The sequence below is a fragment of the Macrobrachium rosenbergii genome, chromosome 55, assembly GCF_040412425.1.
Source record: "Macrobrachium rosenbergii isolate ZJJX-2024 chromosome 55, ASM4041242v1, whole genome shotgun sequence".
Taxonomy (NCBI): domain Eukaryota; kingdom Metazoa; phylum Arthropoda; class Malacostraca; order Decapoda; family Palaemonidae; genus Macrobrachium; species Macrobrachium rosenbergii.
Genome location: NC_089795.1, coordinates 41,472,438 through 41,495,875, shown reverse-complemented (window position 1 = coordinate 41,495,875; position 23,438 = coordinate 41,472,438). Strand labels below are relative to the sequence as shown.

The 23,438-nt window shown below is 36.8% G+C and overlaps 1 protein-coding gene across 7 annotated transcripts; it reads right to left on the bottom strand.

Moving 5' to 3' along the window:
• Window positions 1–1,036: 1,036 nt before the first annotated feature.
• Window positions 1,037–23,122, bottom strand: ThrRS (threonine--tRNA ligase). Of its 7 annotated transcripts, none has more exons than XM_067098379.1 (8): window positions 22,941–23,084; window positions 17,434–17,771; window positions 14,093–14,245; window positions 6,904–7,104; window positions 5,719–5,973; window positions 5,370–5,489; window positions 3,287–3,437; window positions 1,037–2,395 (listed from the first exon to the last, which is right to left on the bottom strand). In XM_067098379.1, exons 2-8 carry the CDS (start codon window positions 17,731–17,733, stop codon window positions 1,206–1,208), a joined length of 2,370 nt encoding a protein of 789 aa, XP_066954480.1. In that variant the 5' UTR covers window positions 17,734–17,771; window positions 22,941–23,084; the 3' UTR covers window positions 1,037–1,205. The 7 variants fall into 7 exon arrangements, with proteins under 7 accessions (XP_066954480.1, XP_066954481.1, XP_066954482.1 ...); XM_067098380.1 differs by having other exon boundaries at window positions 22,813–23,063; XM_067098381.1 differs by having other exon boundaries at window positions 22,945–23,040.
• Window positions 23,123–23,438: the final 316 nt, after the last annotated feature.

The following is a 23,438-nucleotide window of genomic DNA, read 5'->3' as shown; positions in this document are numbered from 1 at the left end:
TGGAGATATTTGTCACAATATGAGTTGTAGCAAAACGAAGGGAGGGCTTTTCCTATCTGATCAAGTAGTACAACCAGGCCAAAGTGTTTAAAGGAGTTTAGAGACAGTGTTACTCCATAAAGAAGCTAAGAATCAAGATCCTAAATTTTGTTGCCATGTAATGGAAACAATGAGCAATGAAGGAATGAGCCGAACAACTTGAGGGTGTGTAGGTTTAGATATAGGATTTTGATGAGACAAAAACACTTTCTAATTAACCCTTTTATCCCCACCAGTAAGTACAAAGTTCATGAGAAGTCAGATCTAAGAGTGTTTGAAAACTTAAAGACATTACCACATAAATGTGTACACAAGACATATATTAACATATCGTATCTGTATTAACTTAGTAATATATTCTGTGAAGACAAAAGACATGAGTGTAACACAAGGTAAGTACTGTAACAAATATATGACCACTCACACCCCAACAGCAGGAGTAAAGAAAGTGACGAATTTGCCTATGCCTTTCAAGCTATGGATAAAGAAATTGCAAACAAAAATTTCCTAATTGAACATGCAAAACCAGGAAATCTGGACAGTTCAAAATTAATTTGCTTTGTAGGTTAATGGCCTCTTTGGATTGTGCCACATGAACAGATATACACAATTGTAGGATTGGGGTCTATTACCCACAATCCGAGGATATGTTATGAACAGTAGTTTAAAAACTGGTAACCTGAAGTAACTTGTGTATTATGTATTTACATCAGTTATTAATTGCAATGAATAAAATTTGCAAATTCATCCAACTTTTATGTGTAATATTTCATCATCCAGTATCGTTTGTCACCTCATCCAAACTTTTTTTTCAAGATTTTTGTTCCTAACATAATACTTTCTTCATTACAGCACCATCATGTAAATATTAACACTTGTTTCATTGAGGTGTGCTCTTTTCACAGTTCTATAAATTATTCATGCTTTTAATAGGCAGGAAACTACTTTGTCGAACAAAATTCATGGAGTTGAGGGGTAAGGTTCAAGAAAGATCTTGTTGCAGGTGCTTTACTTTTTTTTATTTTGTTATAATTTAAAACTTAAGCAAATATTCCCATGTAACATTCATCATTATTATATGAAAACCATATATTTTAAGTTAAATAGAATACTGGGCCTACAAAGTATGCAATCAGAAATAAAAATATTTACGTAAATAACTCTGGTTAAAATGAGTCTTCCCAATTTAAAACGTAGTTCTGTTTCAATGCAGATAACTTTTTAATAACGTCTCCAATGCTATGTTCACCATGAACTTTATTATCTCGAGTGCGTACATTGACAGTGTTGTTTTCTTTTTCCTTTTCGCCAACAACAAAGATGAAGTTATACTGTTCAAGCTGTGCATTTCTTATTTTCTTATTCATGGTATCACCAGGATCAGTATCATAGTCTGCCTGAAAACCTGCCTCGTAGAGTTGCTTCTGAACATTGATAGCATAATCATCAAAAGGGGGAGCAACAGGAATGACCATACACTGCCTTGGCGACAGCCAGAATGGCCACTTTCCACCAAAGGACTCTGTAAGAATGGCGATCATACGCTCGACAGAGCCCAGAATGGCCCTGTGAATGATTACTGGCCGTTTCTTCTCTCCAGTCTCTGACACATAATTCAGGTCAAAGCGGATGGGAAGCTGGAAGTCTAGCTGAATGGTGGCACACTGGTGTTGGCGCCTCAATGCATCTGTGACTGTGATGTCAATCTTTGGACCGTAAAAGGCACCATCTTCAGGGTTGAGTTTCCATTCAGATCCAAATTCATCAAGGGATGCTCTGAGCTGATCTTCAGCTTGGTTCCACATTTCAATTTCACCAAGGTACTTTTCAGGACGAGTTGACAGCTTTAAAAAGAACTCAAACCCAAAAGTTGTGTACACAGAAGAGAGAAACTCTAAACAGCCTTTAATCTCAGACTTGATCATCTCTGGAGGGCAGAAAATATGAGCATCATCCTGCTGGAACCTTCTTACCCTGGTCAAACCAGTTAGTGCGCCTGAAAGTTCATTACGGTGAAGAACACCAAAGTCAGCCATGCGAAGTGGCAACTCTCGCCATGAACGAGAAGTATTGGCAAACATAAGGCAGTGCCCTGGGCAGTTCATGGGCTTTAAGGCAAATTTCTCCTTTTCAATTTCAAATGAAAACATATTTTCAGCATAATGCTGCCAATGTCCTGAAGTTTCCCAAAGCTTGGTATTATACATGTTTGGAGAGATTACTTCCTGGAATCCTCGTTTTCTGTATTCACCACGAATAAAATCTACCAGAGTGTTGTAAATGTAAGCTCCCCGAGGAGTGAAGAAACAGCTTCCTGGACTGAGTTCATGGAAGAAGAAAAGTTTCTGCTGGATACCTGCAAAAGATAGGTAAAAGGTACTCTTTATTATTATTATTATGGTTATTAATTAGTTTAACCAAACCACCAAGTTGACATTTGTTCTTAATGGTCATACAGTTTCACATCGTACGTAATAAACTGTAACTCATTAAATATTCAATAATTGGATGCACTGAATATGAGGACTGATAAAATTTCCTGTGAAGATTTAATTCTATTACTTGACAGATGCAGGAATATGTTTGATCATAAATGTTGTTCTACATTCTCTAAACTCAAGAGATTGGTAATGTGGGTTATTCATGAAATACAAATGGGTTATATGAGAGGGACCATCGAATGCAGGATATTACTTCAGTGTAGCATTCTTTTTTGGGAGGAAGAACACCACACTCCAACAGGTGGTTCAATGTGTTTCATCTTGATATTGTCAATTTCATTATTCTGAATGGCCATCTGCTATAAATGATGTTCAATGTCACTAATCACAAGCAGGGGGAACACATGAAAAAGGATCCAAGCAGCTCTGCAAATAACCAAAACTGTGCTATGTGCCACCTTATGTGGTTGAGTTTTTTAGAAAGTCAATAAATGAACAAAATTGGATAAAAAAAAAAAAAAAGTCATGATGTATTGGTCCATGTTGAGATGCAAATTTATGATACTAAATTAAAAGATGTTAGTATTCTCCCAATGAAGCAGTATTTAGAAAACATAACTTTCTATAGGACTATAGAAGTTACACTCAAGCTTATAGATATCCACCATTATTCAGTTTAACAAGACGACATGAACTGAACTGACACAAGCAAACAGTATCTAATGGAATGTAACACAAAACTAATATCAGACTCATTCTGACATAACAGTGTAATCAACAATGATGGTACAAAACAGAAGCGTTACCTAGCTTCCTATGGTCACGTTTGGCTGCCTCTTCTTGGAAGTGTTTCCATTCCTTCAACTGCTTGGGGTCAGGGAAACTGATACCATACACACGTTGCAATGACTCTGCATCACTTTTTCCTTCCCAGTAGGCTGAAGAGTTTTTGGTAACCTTTGAATAGAAAATCACAAAATCTTAAATTTCATAAAAATTCCTCAATAAAAATAATGCAATCATTATTATTATTACAGCCTATAAAAGCCTAGACACCAGGTAATATAATATGCAAATACTGCATGCCCTAGTTTATTATTACCAGGAGACATCCACTGCATTACATGCTCTGCTGATTTACTAATGGCATTGTGAATGGAAACTCGATATTGCTACAGACTTTTCTCAGTTGCTTTAGAATGTGGCTATGGTACAGTTTTTATGAATGTATTTACACACAAAAATCTTGCAGACTGATGATAAACACGTATTCAACAACAACAAAAATGGAACAGAAGGGAGAGAGCCACCAAAGGCAATCTGAATAACAAATCTGCTGGCAAACTGTTAGTTGGTATACAGTACACCTTGTTTGTACTAATTTTCTATGCATAATACAGGTAATATATCTAAATGAACAGTGTATGTCACAATGAATTTAACAGACTCCATTTAACTTTTCAAAATATGAATGTGAAAGTAGTAGTAGTGGTAGCGACTAGCAAATCTAGAGCCGAGCCCTATACAATACACTACCTGCAAGGGTAATCATGACCCTGCAGGAAGTTCTCATTTTTACACATACACATGGCAAGAAGTGACTTTTTCACCTATTTTTCAACATTACTACTTACAGCATGTCTGTCTCTTTGTGGGTAGTATAACCTTTAATTTCCTTGCATGGTTCAGTATAGGCAATACTAATGCCTCTTAGTATTTTTGTATTGATCCTCCATTCCCAAGCTTAGAATAAGAACTTCTGTGTTTATCATGGTGTTAATGAAGAAAAGTCTGTGGTGGTAGGTTCTCAATTTTTCATTTTTTACCAACAAATTCAGAAGGTTACTAAATGAGAAAAACTCACTTTGTAGCAAAAACATCTTACAAAGAGGGAATGAAGTTGTGGAAATAAAAAGGGAAGGGACCTTAATGTATGACGTAGGATATCATGATTTCCTAGATCTACGTCTATTACCTTCATCAATTTAATAGATTACTGTCAGTATTAGCTGTATGCCACCATCTATGATTTTCTAGCATTGATAAACTAAAGATTTCATACTAACATCAAACCACCTTCATGGAGCCTTTGACCCTATATTTTACATACAGTATACACTGAAATATTTGTTCACACTGCATCACACAAGCTTTCAAACCAGGTCAAATACTGAACGTCTCTATTTGATGGTTAACATTTTCAAGTATCTTTCGTGATAAAACGTCACCAAGATTCAAAAGTTTTGGATAAAAGTTATTCCTTCAAGGGGCACATAACTAGATTTTTCAGTCTCCATTTTCAACCCGTTACACGTTATCCAATAAAACCATGATGGTGGCTTAGTATGAGCCTCTGGACAGAGCTGTAAGAACACCTACCCTTACTACTATTCAACCATTTTCAATATTTAGCTTTCAAAAATGCATTGGGCAAAGAAACTTTCTGCACTGACCAAAAATAAGGCATGTCCACGAAAATCTCAAAGCCTTTTTCTTTAGTAGAATATGACTTAAATCTGATACCTAGCAATAGCAGACTTACTGTAGTTTTATCATTTTCAGCACTGTAAACTTAATGCACAAAAATTTCAAAATCAGACCATGAAAAGGCCCTAAGCCAAGGTATGTATAAATGTTACTTTTATTTATATAAAATAAAAACTGTCTTTAAATCTTTTAATCATATGATTCTAGTTGGGAGATTTATTATTCTTGATTTTATTGTTTGTTCTTTAACCGTAACTTACATAATTATACATTTGTAGTCTACTAACTTACATAATTGTACATTTGTAGTCTACTATATTCCATTCCATTTCATAAAGACTTTCCTGCAAGTGACAAACATTTCATGAATATCTGACAACCAGTGAGTAAAAAACAACTTACAGTAAAAGCCTTAATTTTGCCAGTGTGTCGTACATGTGGTCCTCTACACAAATCAATGAGAGGCCCACAACGATAAACAGTGGTGGTTTCAGTCTTGACCTTCTCATTCAGAATACGGACCTGCAAAAACATGTACAAATTAAAAATGTTAAAGTCTTCTAGGCTCCATTTAATTAAGAATCGTATCCAATAATTTTGAAAAGAATGCATTCCTAACAAAACTGTGTTACATTTAATGATGCATACTCTTAAAAAGTATTTAAGAATTTATTTCTTAGTTAATAAATGTGTATCATGACACCAATTTCCCATTCAAAGCATAAAAAGTGGTCCACAGAGACCAACTAACCTTAAATTGATTGTATTTGAACATCTCTAGCAAGTCAGCTTTCTTCATCTCCAGTCTTTCAAAAGGTTGTTTTTCTTTGGTTATTTTTTTCATCACATCTTCGATACCAGGGAAGTCCAGGTTGGAAACTCCAGCACCATCAGTGTGGAAATCATAATAATAGCCCTCTTCTATAGGAGGTCCATAACATAGGTGACCACCATATACCCGCTCCAATGCTTCGCCGAGGATATGCGCAGAGGAATGCCAAAAGACCTATAGCCAAAAAGATGCTACACTAGTTTTGTGTTTATGGTGCATAGGAATATAAGCATATTTTATTTTTTTTAAGCAGTACACAAAATCATACATGCAACTTTACTCAACATCCAAGGAGGGGAGGGGTTCTGTTGATGGATGAACCATAATGCTTAATTGATAAACTAAATACATAACCTGACCTGCTCGTTTAGAATGCTGTATTTTCATTCATGAGGATATAGTTTTAGTCAAATAATTTATTAGTTGGCAAGTATTTTTATTGCACTTTACTTAATTCTCAAGGATGTCTTACTTGAAAAGACTCTAGCTTCCATATGAACAAAATACAACCTTTTCGCATCTCTAGTGGAAAAATTGCATACACAAATACAGTTTCTCACACTACAACACACAGAGAAATGTGCACTTGGCGAAAAACTAAGGCACAATGAACCAGATACTCTGATAAGATAGAAAGCAACTTTGCAAATTGGGGTCAGTTTCCTGTAGCAACACAGATGTATACACCTCAGTTACTTCAGTACTGTAACTTATGCATGAACATTAATTGTGCAGTAACTTGAGCATAAACATTAATTATGAGCAAAGGCTGACAAATCAAAAGTTCAATGTTTCCTGCAATCATAAATACGGTATTGAAATTTCAAAGAATATCTGTTCTACCGGATACTGTTTGGATTTTCAAAAAATTCAAAGCTCTAAATACTGCCATGGTGTTACAGAAGTTCTCTTTTCTAACATTACCTTAAACCATTTGCAATAGCACTCATTGCAGGGCTGCCAAGTATTAGACTTTTGATGTCATTGTGTTTTTAAAAAATGATGGCAAATATAATACCTGCACTAAAGCCATTTTCAGCAGCAATATAACTGCCTGTACTTCTGAAACTCCTCCAACAAGATTTCTTTTTAAAAAGTACTTACAGCTTTCGCCTCATCACTGTCAAATTTGAGGAGCTCCAAAGTAGAGTTTTCTTCAAATGGACGATCAAGGTCCCAAACAACTCCGTTAACTTTGGCCACTACGGTGTTCTCAGCCAAGCCCTGGGAGATACCCTGAGCTATTTCAAATGGGGTGGTCTGCCATGACTTTCCATCTTTCACAGTACCATCTGGCAGCGTTATCTGAAAACAAGAAATCTATGTTAGCTCACATATACAATGACTGCCATTCAAGAAAAAACTTCATAATACTGTGTCATATTCATAGAACAATTTAAATATTTTTATATAATCATTATGACCATAAAAAATGATGAAATGAGTGCTGTATAATCTTGATCAAGGGCTCTGAACAGTTGGAGTGAAGTTAACAACATGTCAGAGGAACTAATTAATTCATTGTAAATTACAACCAGGTTCTCAAAATGATCCAATAAATCGCCTAGGATGATGTGGTAAAAATGATCAAATAACTAAACCACCTAAATGATCAAATAACTAAAACACCAAGGATGACATGGCCAAAATGATCCAATAACTAAATCTCCTAAGGTGACATGGCCAAAATGACCCAGTAACTAAATCACCTAGGATGACTTGGCAATAATAATCCAATAACTAAACCACTTAGGGTGACTTGGCCAAAATGATCCAATAACTAAACTACCTAGGATGACATGGCCAAAATGATCCCATAACTAAATCACCTAGGATGACATGGCCAAAATGACCCAATAACTATATCACCTAGGATGACATGGCCAAAATGATCCAATAACTAAATCACCTAGGGTGACATGGCCAAAATGACCCAATAACTAAATCACCTATGATGACATGGCTAAAATAATCCAATAACTAAACCATCTAGGATGACAGCCAAAATGATCCAGCAGCAAAATTACCTAAGATGACATGGTCAAACACTGTCAACAGACTTCAGGAGACAGGTTATGAGTACATGTACTTCAATAATTCTCTTACATTAATCAATTCAATGCTATTTGTTATTACAGTATAGAAAAAATTCCCGTACTACACCTCGTGCTCTCAAGAGATTTCCCTCTACACTACATGATATTTAACTAGAAACAAATACACTACATGATATTTAACTAGAAACAAAATGTGTAAATTCACAAAATTCTACATTCACTTGTACAGGAGAATTCTGTCTTCACATAATAAACAGATTACTTATTGGACAACAAGGTCACCTCATAAGGGAGGGAAAATATAACAAAGAAGTACGGTAAGTCACAGAACAGCTGGGCTACCTGAAGAGTCAACACTGTTGAGAGGAGAAAAAAATAAGCAACACTCTACACAATAACCCAGACTAGGAGGATTATGGCCACTGAAAGCTTCAACCGGAAGGCAGAATACATTTTTAACACAAATAAAATCCCATTTTTTTATGTACTATAGAAGGAGTTATTAAGTTTTAAAGCAATCTGAACACCTTAAATTTTCATGAATACAAAAAACTGGATTAGCATTCTTAATAGGTTCACTGTTATTACTATTACAAAAAGGAGTTTAACCACCTCAAGAACCAAACATTTCTGGACTCGAATGGGTATGACCTAGTGGAAGTGGAAGTTGAAGCAGGAAAGAGGGCTGGAAAGAGGACAGTAAAGAGGAAAGGAAAGGGAACAAAAGGGATCAATGATGCAGTGTAATGTCAAGAGCAACAACTGTTAGAAATTAGCCTACTTACATGTACAACTTGTCTAAGACATAACTAAAGGAACATGATACTGCAAATCTACAACGAGCACATCTGAACAAAATGAATTTTCATAATAAAATTTCTTACTTGGACACTTACCTTCTGTTAAATTAGCTCATATTTCCTGCATCGATGGGTGAGTTGGCATTCAAACAAAGTGAAAATCGCTTGGCTGACCTGGAAGACTGTCTAGTTCACCTGTTTCTCCACCAGGTGTCTACAAATATTTTAAGCTCTAGTCAGAATTTTCCTTGATGGCCCACTAAGATGTGGGGAGGCTGGGCAGGATGTCAATTTAACAGTAGGTAAGTATCCAAATAAGAATTTTTATTATGAAAATTTATATTATTTGAGATGAACCTTACCTACTGTTAAATTAGCTGACTCCCACATTGAGAAAAGGATGGTGGGTAGTGCAGCTAGACAAAATTCAGCTCAGTCAAGCAAGCTAAACCTGATCTGGAATCCTCTGGGTAATACTGCCACCAGAAGGTGCATTCCATTCAGGGTGCAAGGCTCTCATGTGTGTGCAGCTAAGAGTAGCCTTGCGGAGAAAACCACTCCTTCTTCAGCCAGCATGGAAGAAGTGGCGCTGGGTCCAAAAGCCCTATAAAATGACAATCACTAAACATACAGTACCTTTATGATACAAAGGTACGCTCCTATACAAAATATGTACCTTCATGGTCCCGATATATTGCAACCCAAGATTTAAAACAAGGAGCCTAATGGATTGCTCTTTCTTTGGTTCAGGAAAAAACTACCAGCTACTAGTAGTGGACTAAGGGCTTTCATTGTTTTCAAATACAATTATGCATACTTAAGGAAGTGAGCAGGCAAAACCAAATTGCACTTTACTGCCTCGCATTAATCCCATCCTCAAGCAACAAACTGTCATAACACTAAATGAAGTTGCAACAGCTCTCACATTATGAATGTCTACCTTCACTAAAGGTAATAGATATGGAGCTAGTTCTCATGCACTAGCCTAATCAAATACGTCACCAAGAACCTCATGTTCTTTGACAGAGGCATTCTAGGTTTCTAAAACCACAAAACAAAAGGTTAACTTTGCCTCTTCCAGGATTAACCTTTGAAAAAGACACCCTAGGTTTTCCAAAACCACAAAACAAAAGGTTAACTTGCCTCTTCCAGGTTTAACCTTTGACAAAGACATTTAGGTTTTTAAAACCACATTACAAAATGTTAACTTTGCCTCCTCCAGGGTTAACCTTTGAGAAAGATGTTCTAGGTTTCTAAAATCACAAAACAAAAGGATGACTGCCTCTTCCAGGCTTAACCTATCTAAGTAAGTTTAATAGCCCCAACAGGACAGAGAAGTTTCCTCCTCTTTCCCATCAAAGAAGTTAAATTGGAATTCTTACAGTTCTCTGAAACACTTAGCCTTAACATCATTCTTAGCTCTTGGGCAAAATGATAAAATAGCATTCACTTTACAACAGCTTTCAGGAGAAAGTTTGCAATAAATTTATCTTTTAACTGCCAATAGTGCTAAATAAAAGAAGGTTTCATAGTATATAAATCAATCGAACTCACCACAGAGGCTCAAAAGAATCTGCAGATAAAATTTAGACCTGCATCTAAATTCCAGAGGGAAAAAACAAAAACCTGGATGTAGGTTTAAGAATAAAATGGTCAACTCTTGGCTACAGAGTCCCTCCTATAGAACTTGGCGACAATGGTGGTCCAGGTTACTTACAAATTTAATGAACATTACCTGCAAGTCGTAATCCCTTATGCTGAGACTGTATTGTAACTGAGCCTGATTATTCTGACAAAACCCCAGTGAGGCCATGTTTCCTAACAAAGAAAGCCCTTACCACTTAGGAAGCTTCCTCAGGGCTAAAATTCTTCAAGAAGCAAGTGCGTATTTGTCTTCTGACAGACAAGCCCACAAATTCAAGTATCCTCACCACATCACTAGATACGATTAAGGAGTTAGGGAAGTCGAATGAAAATCATAATGCACAGAGACTGAGCCAGCTGAAGCAACAGATTCTTGGCTTTTGGAATACTGTTGACAGAATTGGCCAACTGGAACCAGTGACTCAGAAGAAAAGATTTCTAGCTCCTAAAAATCAACACCATCCACCTATGGGCAAAAAATTCCCTGTGAATACTTACAGAGGGGCTGTACAAGAGCCCAAACAAAGTGCCTTGACCAGCAATACCTCCTCTGTATACACACCTTGAAGGAACTTGCGTGACTGACGATATACAGATATGAGAAAATGTCTTCTGCATGCCTACCAAAACATCTGATTGTTCTATTTGGAAAGTCACTAAACCCATGCTGTAAAAACCAAAAGCATGGGGACAGACATGTAAAGTTATTCAGTCTCAAATGTGTCCACTAATGGTCACCATCTCCAGTTGTTTATGGAGCTAGGAAAAAGTCAAGAGGTAAAAACCCAGTGAACTACCTCCTGGTTCATTTCATTCACTCTAATTTTCAACCTCCTACTAAAGAATGAGACTTCTACTAGAGAAGACACAGGAACAGCTATGGGAGAGTAAGCCAGTGGAGGGTAACCTAAAAGGAATCATAACTCCTTCACTGCCTCCACCATGTGAGGTTCTGCTCCTAAGTCTCTCCAAGCATGCCAGGAGGCTTGCAAGTGGCCATCTACCAGAACCTGAGGGCTGAACTTATTCCCGAAAGGTATAAAACAAGACTTGTACCTATATACCCTCCCTTATCGCCTTCACCTGTGCAGCATAAGCCTTTACTACAGACAAGAGCATAAGTGTTCTCACTTCTTCCAAACCGACTTAGTATAGGCATGAGAGCGCTAGCCCGCAGTATCAGAAATGAGTTAAAAACTAACGCTCTTCTTCACTAAACTCTTGCTGGTGTCAAAAAGCCTCAAGTCTATGCTGGCATCAAAACCCTAAGCTGGCATGAAAAAACGCACTAAGTTGGCACCTCAACCTCTAGGGTGACGCTGAGAAGAGGTAAAATACTGAGCAAAAGTTCAATTAAAGATGAATACTTAAAAAATCTAAACACACTGTTTCAGCATGTCCAAAACACTTGTCAGTCTTCGAATTTATCTCTTCACAGGAAAGAGAAAAGAAAAATGAAGCTTCTAATGAAGACTATTTAAACACAGATTAAGCGGCTGTATCCCAAGAGGCGGACTCCACGACTTCATAAAACACCAGAAAACAAGACCCAGCAGACCTAAAGGGAGCTTTGTGTGCCTGAGTGAGAGAAAAGTTACAAAACGTGCTCTAATTGAAGGAGAAAGCTTGGGTTCTCTTCTCCAAATACTTAAAGGGCACCGAAATACTCGAAGACAAGCGAGACCTATTCTCTATGTGGTCTCCTTCCTCAACTACATGAGGATACAGCGAAGTGCAATGCTCCAGCAAAACTCCGATCCAAACTCTTCTTCTGCCAGAGGGCAACAGAAGGCGACAGTAGCCGAGTACTGCATCGCATCTATGACTTGATGAAAGGGAGACAGTCTGAAGCGACTCAGCTGAGTCCACACAAGTCAGCTAAATGAAAGAAAACAAGGCACCAAAAGAAAATGTGAAATGTTGCGAGGCGGGGGAAGAGGAGTTACGACGACTCTCCTGCCTCGTCCAAAAGCGAGTCAACATACTTGAGAGCATTCCCAAATGACACATCCTTTGAAAGCTATGTAACTAGAATAATATCTAGCTTGGAAACAGCAAAAGAGATACAGTAACCATGATAAATTTGGAAAGAGAAACATTAATCGAGGCAGAAGTAAGAGAATTTGCCAATAGCCAAAGAAAAAGCATACAAAGAACGAACATGTGCATTTCGCGGAGAAGGGGAATAGGCTAGCAGACAAGGATTTAGAATGAGCAAGAGATGAGAGCTTGGTTAAACAATCAACTGAGTTGACATAACATCAGAATAAGTAAAACTTGCTACAGGCATCATTTCTAATAAATTTGTCTATACCTATATACAGTGAACCCCCCCGTATTCGCGGGGGATGCGTCCCACACCCCCGCGAATAGGTCAAACCAGGAATGCTTAAAACCCCTCTTAAAAACACTTAGAACTGCCCATTTTGATAGCTTAAACCAGAAAAAACCTGTAAAAATGCTTATACCTGATTATTTTAATAGTTTTATCACAAAAGTGCATTTATTCATGAAAATTATATGAAAATACAGCAATCATGAATATTTCTCAGCAAAAATACACATGAATGGGCGAATTTTCACCGAATGATGGCTAGATATGTTCCACTGAGAAACCCGCGAATGCGTGAGTCCGCGAACCATGAGAACGCGAATACGGGGGGTTTACTGTAATTAGTCCTACAGGTGCTAACAACCTCATCTAGGTGCTGATAACGGCAGAAGTCACATATGTAGCGAAGATTAATGTTTACCAAAACGATCTTTCAAATAACACATTATACAAGACTAGCATGAAAAATGGAGCAGGAACATGAAAATTATCACCTTGAGAAGGATATTAATATGTATATTGTACTAATATAGTTAATAAGACTGTGAAACAGGAAAAGTAGGTATTGGAGAGCACAGAAACCCACCGCCCCAAGAGCCAACCCAGTTCCTGGGTAGCTGACTCTTTCGCAAAGTCCCACTAACGTAGGGCAGTTCATGGCTCGGGCTTCGAACAGGGTTGGGCCCCAACACCTTACTTCTAATAGGGGAACACAAAATAGAAAACACATAATGGGGAGATTCGGAACAGTTCACTGTCACGAACTCAGTTAAACTTGTAACAGAATTTAAAATAAAGTTAAAGTCCTGTCCTAACTTCTTGATACAGTACACTTTTCCTGAACTGAAAGGGGAGCAGAAGGCAGGGCTACAAAGGATGTCTCCATACTAGCACTACAAAAATGCCTAACCTGAATACACTTAACTAATTGCCTTCACAAACCATCAGTTTCCCTCCTTTCTTATACCTGCCATATTGAAGCATAAAGTCCTCAGACCAATCCCTACATTCTTCTAGTTTCAAGATCACACACTGTACCCCTGCAGCCAGTACAGACCAAATGTTGATCTACTTCAAATTTCAACATCCTACTTACACAAAAATCATTCCTACATAGCCTGATGTTATTGGTTTTGCTTCCAGTGGAAGACATCCTAAGAAAATGAAATTACAATATCATACACAGGTGCAAAACAGCCAAACTTCATAAAATACCAACAATTGCCTATGTGCAATGGCGGCAAGGAGAATTCTGACAAGAGCTTAAAACGTTCGAACACACCTGGTGGAGAAACAGGTGAACTAGACAGTCTTCTGGGTCAGCGTAGCGATCTTCTTTTTTGTTTGAATGCTGAATTGCCTATTGGCGCAAGGGATATAAACTAATTTTACAGTAGGTAAGGTTCATCCCAAATAAGTGACCTCTGGAAAAAACTAAGATATAAATTTACAAAACCAACCTGTATGGGCTCGGACACTTTAGCAGCTAGCGCTTCATCAGCCTCTTTCTTTAACCTGTCCCACAAGTTAATACGTTCCTGAATGAAATCAGGCCATGGGTTCATTTCTCCTGCACCCTTTGACCCTCCTCCCCCCTTGTCCTTCTTCTTCATCTGAAATGCAAATTCATTTCTGTTAGATGGTAACTAAAGACCATGCAGTTTACAGTATATATAATAATTTGAAGAAGAAAAGATACCAGTGCATTAATTTCAATAATACGTTATTTAAGCAGAATGGCAACTAACTAAATATCACATCATATGAAGAACTATTTTCTGTTTACTACATGACAAAACTGACACAAATTGACACAGATAGACTGACATATTGACACACACACAGTGTTTACCAAATGGTCAAACAAGATTTACAAAAAGCAAAACCTCTTTTGCTTTCCTGACATTTCAAAATCCATGCATGATTAGCAATAAAAATCTTACAATGAAATTAAAAACATCTAAGGTACACATTAACAGACCAGAACTGTTGCATCAACATACACATAAAAAACGTTTTTGAAAACATCAAGATACACACACATGAAGCATCTTTTAGTGCTAATTCAATTGTGGACACATTAACACCATCTCAACAAAAATTAAGAAAAATACATTGGAGTAAAGGGCCACAACCAGTGTGGTCATTGCTATAAAAGTAAAAATACAAATACTGTAATAGACATAATGTTTATATTATTGAATACTGTACTTCAAATTAAAAATATGGTCTAATTATGTCAATTATCCTAAATCAAAATGCAGTGTAAATTAATTAAATACTGTGTACATCACGGCATTTAATTAATTTTACCCAAAAAAGCCTTCACTGACCATTCTATAACTAACTTTACTATAACATTACTGGTCAAAATTTCCTGTAATTCACTGTATAAGTAAAAAGCTAACAGGCTTTTATAACTGCCATTAACTGCAATCAATCTAAACAATGTGCACCTTGAACTTTTATAATATGGTATGGTATTAGTTTAAGATACCACTGAGGACAGCTGGTTGATTACAAATCAATTATAATAGATTGTAATAAAACAAGTTACAGTATTGTAAATATTAAGCAAAAGACGGGTTCTGTGCGTGCTTCTCATTAAATAAAAACTTTCAATGGGCATTTAATGTGGTTGGGAATGCTTTCTATAGCAACAAGTGTACATTGAAAAAAAAAATAAATAAATAAATAACAGCCACAAAATAAGAAGCCAGTATGGTGAAGAAATGTACTCTTATTGCCAGTCAGAAAGGAACAGCATGCTTACATAAAAGGAAAGATAAGACAACTAATTTTAAAAGAACTCAAAACATTAAAGTAGGCAATGGCTAAAACTCTTCCTAACTCCCTTCCTCTCCTTATCTCGGGAAATTAATTCTCACATCTTCCATTACATTGCAAAATCTTCTCATCTAGTCTCAATGTACCCTTAAAAAGGGAACAGGGAAACATTCAGTTCTAAAACACCAAATACAAAATATGCAAGAACTATACACTTGAACTATCACTTCCAAGCCACCTACAATATTTCTCATCACATGATATACTATAGTGTAAGAAATAATTTAATAACTAACAAGTTCCATGATACTGTAGGTGTATCACATGATGACCAAGAAACGAAAGATAATACCTCAACAGAGGGTGCAGCTAGTCGATTCACAAGCCAAAAGTCACATTTCCTTGACAGTCAAAGATTAACACACACATTAACTATTATTCCCTAAACAGATGTAAACAGTATCACATCTAATACACCCAGGGTCCACATACCACTAAATGCATAAAGAAATTATGAGGGGACTTGTCCTGGGCATGTTTGTTTATTCAAACTTACAGCTGAAAACTAGTTGTCCCTACAGCAATGCTTATCACATACAACATGACTACTGCTTGATCAATCCTTCATTAAAAAAAAGCTCAATAATATTCCCTATTCAAAAACACAATGATACCCAACAGAAGAACAAAGTTACTTGATATTAGAGCTCCCTCCATATCTTCAGCCAAATTATCAAAAAGTTCTGGATCAAGTAAAAAGCATCCTGCGCATAGCAATTACCAAAAATTTTAAGTACAGTAGGCTAATTACCACCACCTACTTCCCTTCAGAATACTAATCATTTAAATAAACATTATCATTCAGCTGTCAAAGCATCTGAAATCCCACAACTTTTACAGAATATATCAAGTACTCCACATGATACAAGCAACTTCAGAGTTCATCAGATTTCAATGTTAAAATTACTGTAATGTGAACTGCCATTGGATCATATTAGTATTCAAATGAAGGCCATAGAAACTAAGCGGACTTTTCTCAATCATACAATTCATGAGAATATTTTTCTTCCGATTAAGAAGTACCAAAGTGACTAATGCACTGTACAGTACAGTACACAGTTGAATGTTCATAAAAAAAAAAAAAAATGAAAACACCATGGAAATGGACTTGTCAATCAAAAGAACATATTAAATCTACTTGACAAGGATTTGGGTTTGATGTACATAGAAAAAAATAATAGCAATGGAAAAGCCTGAAACCAACCTAAGAGCAAATTTTCCACTGATACTAAAATGCAACAGTACTATGGTGTGGTATGTGCGAAAGCTAAGTAGTAGGACTGAACAGTTTCCCTTTTATCTACGACTGGACATTCTGATAATTAACAGAAGGCAGACATTCCAACAAGATTTTGACAGCAGAACCTACAAATCTGGCCAACACAAAGCATACAAGTAGCAGAATGACACCTGATAGGAGGACCTTCATATCCAAATTAAAATTATTAAACACCAACTCGACATAGAGTGATGTTTCCTCCTACATAAACACACCTGAGGGTTTTGAATTCTCAAGTACCTAACCCTAAATGCATAATAATCATATTTCTATTTCAGTACATATTTTATCAAACCTGTTGCATGCAACTTTTATGCAATCAAAAGCAATACTAGAGATCACAGCCTAACTTATTCTCTACAGGAAAAAAGCTACATCATATGTAAAGATAGTGGAGAATGCTAACAAACAGCTCCTCGCCCAACATAAATGTTTCAACCAATCCTGGGGGTTACCATTAACTTGCAATATTCCACTCTCATAATTATTTTACCGCTAAAAGCCAAAGACTAATATAATAACCTTAATTCACACCCTACTAATAAAAATGTAAAAAGGTTAACAAAGAGAACAAAAACGAATGTTTAGAAAAACAACGAAAGCAAAAATGATACTGATCAGGAGCAAAGTAAATACCCACTACAGCAAACGGTGCACCCTATCATGCTCTCTCACCTCAGCTACGCTCACACTCGCTGTTGTTTTAGGCTTTTTAGCATCGGTCTTTTCCCTCTTTTCCTCTAAATTGCCGCTGTTTGGACACTGAGAGACTGGGGCTTCGGGAAACTGGCTGATTGCAGTTCCAAAACTTGCAATGTGATGATACCAGCGCAACGCATGTGGGAACTGAGAATCTGGGGCATCCTGAAGGCCCTTCCATTGTACTGCATCCTTTTGGGAGGGCTGATGGCCACCTAAGTAACTTTGGTCCCGCAGCAGCAGGTCCAAGTCTCTTATTTCTAACTGCTTCTCCATCTACCCCTCTCTATTTTCATTGATCAAATTACGCTTCACTGAAATTCATTGTAACCCAAAAGAAGAAAAAGCATGATAATAAAAAATTGTTGCGGTGCAGTAACTTCAAAGCATTAAACCTATACTACAATGCTGTAACTTCAGAGCATTATAATGCATCACATATCAAATAAATGTAGTATGATCATAAACATTTAACATTCTCATTACCAGTATATTTATCACATTTGCAGTGCAACCTAATGCTGTATTAACAATTCTTTTCCCATTTGCTAAATAGTACAACAGGTCCAAACTGAAATGTACAGTAAAAATTATATATCCTACAAAGCTCTACATAATACAAATAATTATTACATACAACCCACACAATCAAGGTTGGAAAATTTCAATTACTGTATTGCCTTGGGACTTGCCAAATTTCATAATTACAATGACATGCGTAAACTCGGAGTACCGTACCAATAAAGATAAAGACAAGATTTTTAAGATTCAATGACTTCATGTAGGCTGCCCACAAAAAAAGGACACAAACTTGTCTTTATTGAAAACAAAAAGGCAATACTGCACATCCAAGGTACAAGAAGGTATAAATACTGTAAAACATTTTCAAAGCTAACCACAAACACTAATCCTGACCTACCAAACAATAAAAAGTTCTATTTACGGGCCTTTTCACTCTAAAGCTGGTAACCATTTTGCACAAATTTTCCCAATACATCTACCCAGAAGACTATGTAATAATCATGTATATACACCACCATGAAAAAAATGCTTGAAAATCATTGAAAAAATTCATAGTTTTGACAAAAATTCTCAGAATATCTTGCTATGAACTGGACAAAGCTCTAATCTTGTAACTAGTACAGCAATCTCTTTCTATTCCTATTTCTAGGACAATCTCTCTCTATTCTTTTTTTTACATGCAACAGGTATGTATGCCTCTCTTAATATGACATTGTATTCTTTTATTATGTCCATTTTCTCATAAAATTACTCCAGCTTTTTCCTTACGTGTTATAAAGATTTTATATACAACTATCAAAAAAATGCTATGCCTTGGAAACTAATTAACATCTATCCTTGGCCACCATGCAAGTGTGCAAAACTGAACATTTACACATGTCGTACAACAACTGTACTAATTTAAATGGAGCAAACAGCCAAATCATAGAAATTTTCAATGTGATAATTATAGCAATAAAACCAAATACACAATTTCGATAATAAAAATAAAATAAAAAAAGAGATGGGATCAAACTTTATACCACCACTTAACTTGTAATATCCCTCAAGATGTCAACCATGTCACTATGGAAAACAAGATGATGATGTTCAATGCTTATGAAATTCTTTCAGGGTAAACACTACAGAAAACATGAATGACAGTACTAAAGAGCATACTGGTAGTTACTTGTAGTATCTTAATGAAACGCTGAATGGCATACACAAGAGCAAATATATTAGAAAATCCTACATATACACCACAATCGACTCATTCATGGCTTGTCCCAAGAGTAATGTAAATCTTCCCACTAATTAAACAGGAGTTGACTGGTTCTGACAGCACTACAATACCTATACACAACAATGTTTTTAATCAAGTAACACTGACGAACAACATACAGATAAAAGCAAACTAACACTCAAGTCTTCAAACGACCCACAAGTCCTACAACCTATGATGCCAGCAATCAAGTTTGTCCACGATTGTCATCAAACATTCACCTATGACACTACAAAACTTGAATTAGACCCCAAGCATTCTTATCCCTGTAACTCAACACAAATACACCACTGCAAAAAAGGGCCGAATGCAACATCAACCCATACTAGGTCAATAATGTACTTGAAACTGCAATGGCTGAGATACCTGCATGCAACTCAAAAAGAGCTGAAACTAATTCATATATGTAACGTAGTAAAATTATACAAATCTGTATATCACAAACTTTTCACGAAAGGGAAGGAGAACATCCACTATTTGAAGCTATCAAAACCTTCTACGAGGCAAAGCATCTGTTTTCAACAAGCAAGGTACAGCTAACCTTGATATAAAAAAAAACTTTGCCCATTTGGTAGTTTTCTATAATTCTAAGACCCCATAATGCCCAACTCCAAGGCCTAAAGGTAGCTTTTATTATAAATTACAAGACCATCTGTCAACCACATAAAAAAAAAACTACAAATGTTAAAAACAAACCTGGTCATTTTGTTTGGCCATCATGCATTCTGTTTTTACTCATTTCTGTTCGCCCCCGCCCAAAACCTATACTTCCCATTGTAGTAAATAAAAACCCTATAAAAAATAAGAAAACTGTACTTCAACAGTTTTAGCTATTGCAATACAGTGTATTCTTCAGCTTGAATTTTCCCAACTTACTACCCAAATTAATGTGTCTAATGCTTTAGGAGTAATACTGGCAAACCAGTGCTTAAACTACTATAAATATATGCCACACCTACAGATTAATCTAGACCCGTAATCTCCAATTGCAAAATTGTTATCTACCTTAATATTAATACCTCCTCAATACAGTGAACATGCGCTTGATGTGGTAGGCTGGCTAGTCTACAGCATAACAGCCCAACACTGTGGGCTACCACATGTAAAGTCTAACCTAACCATGGTGAAAACAGTACTCATGGAGTACAAAACAAAAAGAAAAGAATGCACTTATTTGAACTGTATCTAAGCTAGCCTAAGCAACAAAGTAACTGCATTTCTGGGGGATATAAGAGAGCAAAAGTAACTCATAATCTGATTCTCCACCTATCCAAAGAGATTAAAGGAGAAACTTCATATCTTGTAAGACTGGAAAAGGTAAATGCAAAAGGGATAGCCACATAACGGTATCGTTTATTTTTACAAGTTTCCGACTGAAGAATACAGAAAATAGTAAATATAATGTAGTAGAGGTTAGATATGAGAAATTTACTGAAATAGTGATAAATTCATGGTCTTTTGTTTATGCTTTTACTTTCATTCCTTGGTACTAAATGCGGCATCCTATGGAGCTTCTGCCATGTTTAATACCAGCCTGGGGGTGAATGTAAAATTATGGTAAATTACTCAGTTTACACTACATAATACAAATACTTTTCCATAGCTTAGCCAAAAAAAACATATTAATAAACAGTATCTTTATGCAGCCATCTCCTTTACATTTAACCATGAAAAAAGTTCCTATGGTGTTTGAAGATTAATTGGGGTTGTAAGGATCACGCTTAAAGGCACCTTACCTAGGCTGGGTTTGGTAATTTAATTACAACAACGTGAGTTAGGTTAGGATCGACGAGCGACTGTGAAACTTGGCCTATAGTTAAAAAGCCACGTAGGAAGTATACAAAGCTCTCATCAAAATTTTAGGGCCTAGTGTAGAACGATGGGGCAAGTTCCGCAGACATAAACAAACCTAACCTTTCCTAGATCGCCAGGTCCTGGCCTGATCAGGAATTACTTACCTAACCTCACTTACAGCACCATGCCCTGACCTAGCTGGAGGGGCTTGGCACCCCTGAAACCCGACCCCCCCCACCACAAGTAACACTAAACATCGGAGACAATGGATTTAGCTTCCATTTGGAGATTGTCCTATCATTCTGCAGACTTCCCAAATTTTACATACATCACTCCTACTATCCCTGTTGAAAAAGGCTAAGGCTGGCAAAACGACCCTCGTCTACCTAACAATGGGTGACCTATGTTAGGCTGTGCTAGTTACATTTTCATAGCCCAAGGCAGAGCTTCACCCCAGACCAAACTCATCACGTGTTCGAATAAAGGTAGTACTAAGCAATAACTTCACATGGGGTATTACTTTGGAAATTGATTTTTCCTATAGTATTTTGGTTGCTTATCAAGAATTTACCATTATTTTTTGTTGGTCGACTGTACTTAACCTCACAAGTTGTATGCTGGCCAACCTGGAAGGCTACCGCACTTGCACAGTGTTACAGGGAAGCTTTTGGTAAAAAGTGGAGTTTCCTTCACCAGGGGGTCCAGGGATTGCGTCCCCGCGGCGATGAAACAAGGCCTGCTAAGTTAGATTAGGTTAGGCTACATTAGGTTAGTATAGTTCCTTTTATACTAGGTTTCCTCAGCCAGTGCCTTCTTAAACATATGGCTCCCTAATGACTTGTGCATGCACGGAACCAATCCATAACAACAACGTGGGAACAATGTTTGTTTCCGGCCCGAACATCCCTACTCAATTTTTCATTGTCTTTCGAACCTTCATAAAATAATTGAAAAAATATTTTATATACATAATTCTTGCAAAGTAATATTTATCACAATAAAATACAAAATATATATAAATGAGGATTTTTTCCTACCACAATAAAAAATAAAAAATATATATAATTGAGGATTTTATCTAAGTTTGTTTTGCAAAATGCACTTTGGGACATTTGATCCCCCAGGGGATAGCACTAAACACAGAAAAATACATTTGACCCCGGGGACTAGTACTAAACACTGCAAAACAATGTAGATGAATCCTGTTTGTGTTTAGTACCAGCCCTCATATGGAATTGGAGTTCAGACCGGAAACAAACTTTTACCCAAGATGGCAGTCCGGTCTTCCTCACATTTTCCCCCACCCAAAACCCCGCGTTCCCAAAGGGTCCAAAACCATGTTGAGTATATATGAGATTAATAATAACTGACTGACAATCACCACCACCACCACTGCCTTGGAAAAATCAATTTCCAAGGTCTGCGGAGCTGTTGCTTAGATTTACCCCGAAAATAGTATCATATCCCTGGTTAGGTTTGGCTAGACTTGCCTGACTTTTGTTTGGATATCCATTCACCTAGGTGGTCTAACCTCAATGCAGGCTAAGTTAAGGCTAGACCCGTATGTCAAGCATGACGTAATCGAAAATGGCATTGCCTAGGACAAAAATGTAAAAAAAAAAAAAATAAACCGTAAATTTACGACAATTCATTCCAGGCCACTGATTATAACGATAATAGGTGTTAATTAATGCTATCTAGGGCAAAAATTAAAAAAAAACGTAAAATGACGGAAAGCCCTACGGTAAAGGATCAACTAAAGACTAGGTGCTACCAACCCCCCTGAGAGCGGCTGCTGCTTTAGCATACGTTCGCGTGGAAATATCTTTTTGGATCAAGAAAGTCGACCGAGCTAAAAGTCTTATCATCACCATCTTAACAAGTAACAAATAACTCAAAGATCCACCTGCTTTTCAGACATTATCTTTTCTTTTCTCACTAGCGTCGGCACTTATTTGTCACTGCAGAGGGGGCAACGTGGCGCACCGGCAAAGCAACTTCAGCACACACTGACACACTCATCCGTTCTTCTTCTTCTTTTCGTTGCTTTATATACCTGCTGCTGTCGCAATCACGTAATAAAATGACATCAGGTAATACCAGCGAGCATCAATGCTTCCACTCGGATATTACCATGACTAGCATTAGGTATTTATCATTTCTTGCCATTTTTTACTAAGTTATTGGAGGTTCTAATGGATTTACTCAGATCCTTTCATTATTATTCTCGGGTCTGAAAGAAATATTGCGAAGATATCAATATAAAAAACATCACCGCATTAAATCCGTGTTTGTAATGTTCATTAGTGGTGATTTTTTACACTACCTGACACCCAGGGTATATGATGAAACAACTGATTAGCTCGAGCCTTATCCTGGGAAAACAAAGTTTTTAACTGCTTAG

What these genes read in the sequence shown, in the direction of transcription:
- ThrRS (XM_067098379.1), bottom strand. Translation starts at nt 17,733, where the DNA reads ATGGAGAAGCAGTTAGAAATAAGAGACTTGGACCTGCTGCTGCGGGAC. An exon ending in TCAAATACAATCAATTTAAG is followed by an intron (nt 5,490 to 5,718) that starts GTTAGTTGGTCT and finishes ATGTTTTTGCAG; the next exon opens with GTCCGTATTCTGAATGAGAA. An exon ending in ACGTGACCATAGGAAGCTAG is followed by an intron (nt 2,396 to 3,286) that starts GTAACGCTTCTG and finishes TATCTTTTGCAG; the next exon opens with GTATCCAGCAGAAACTTTTC.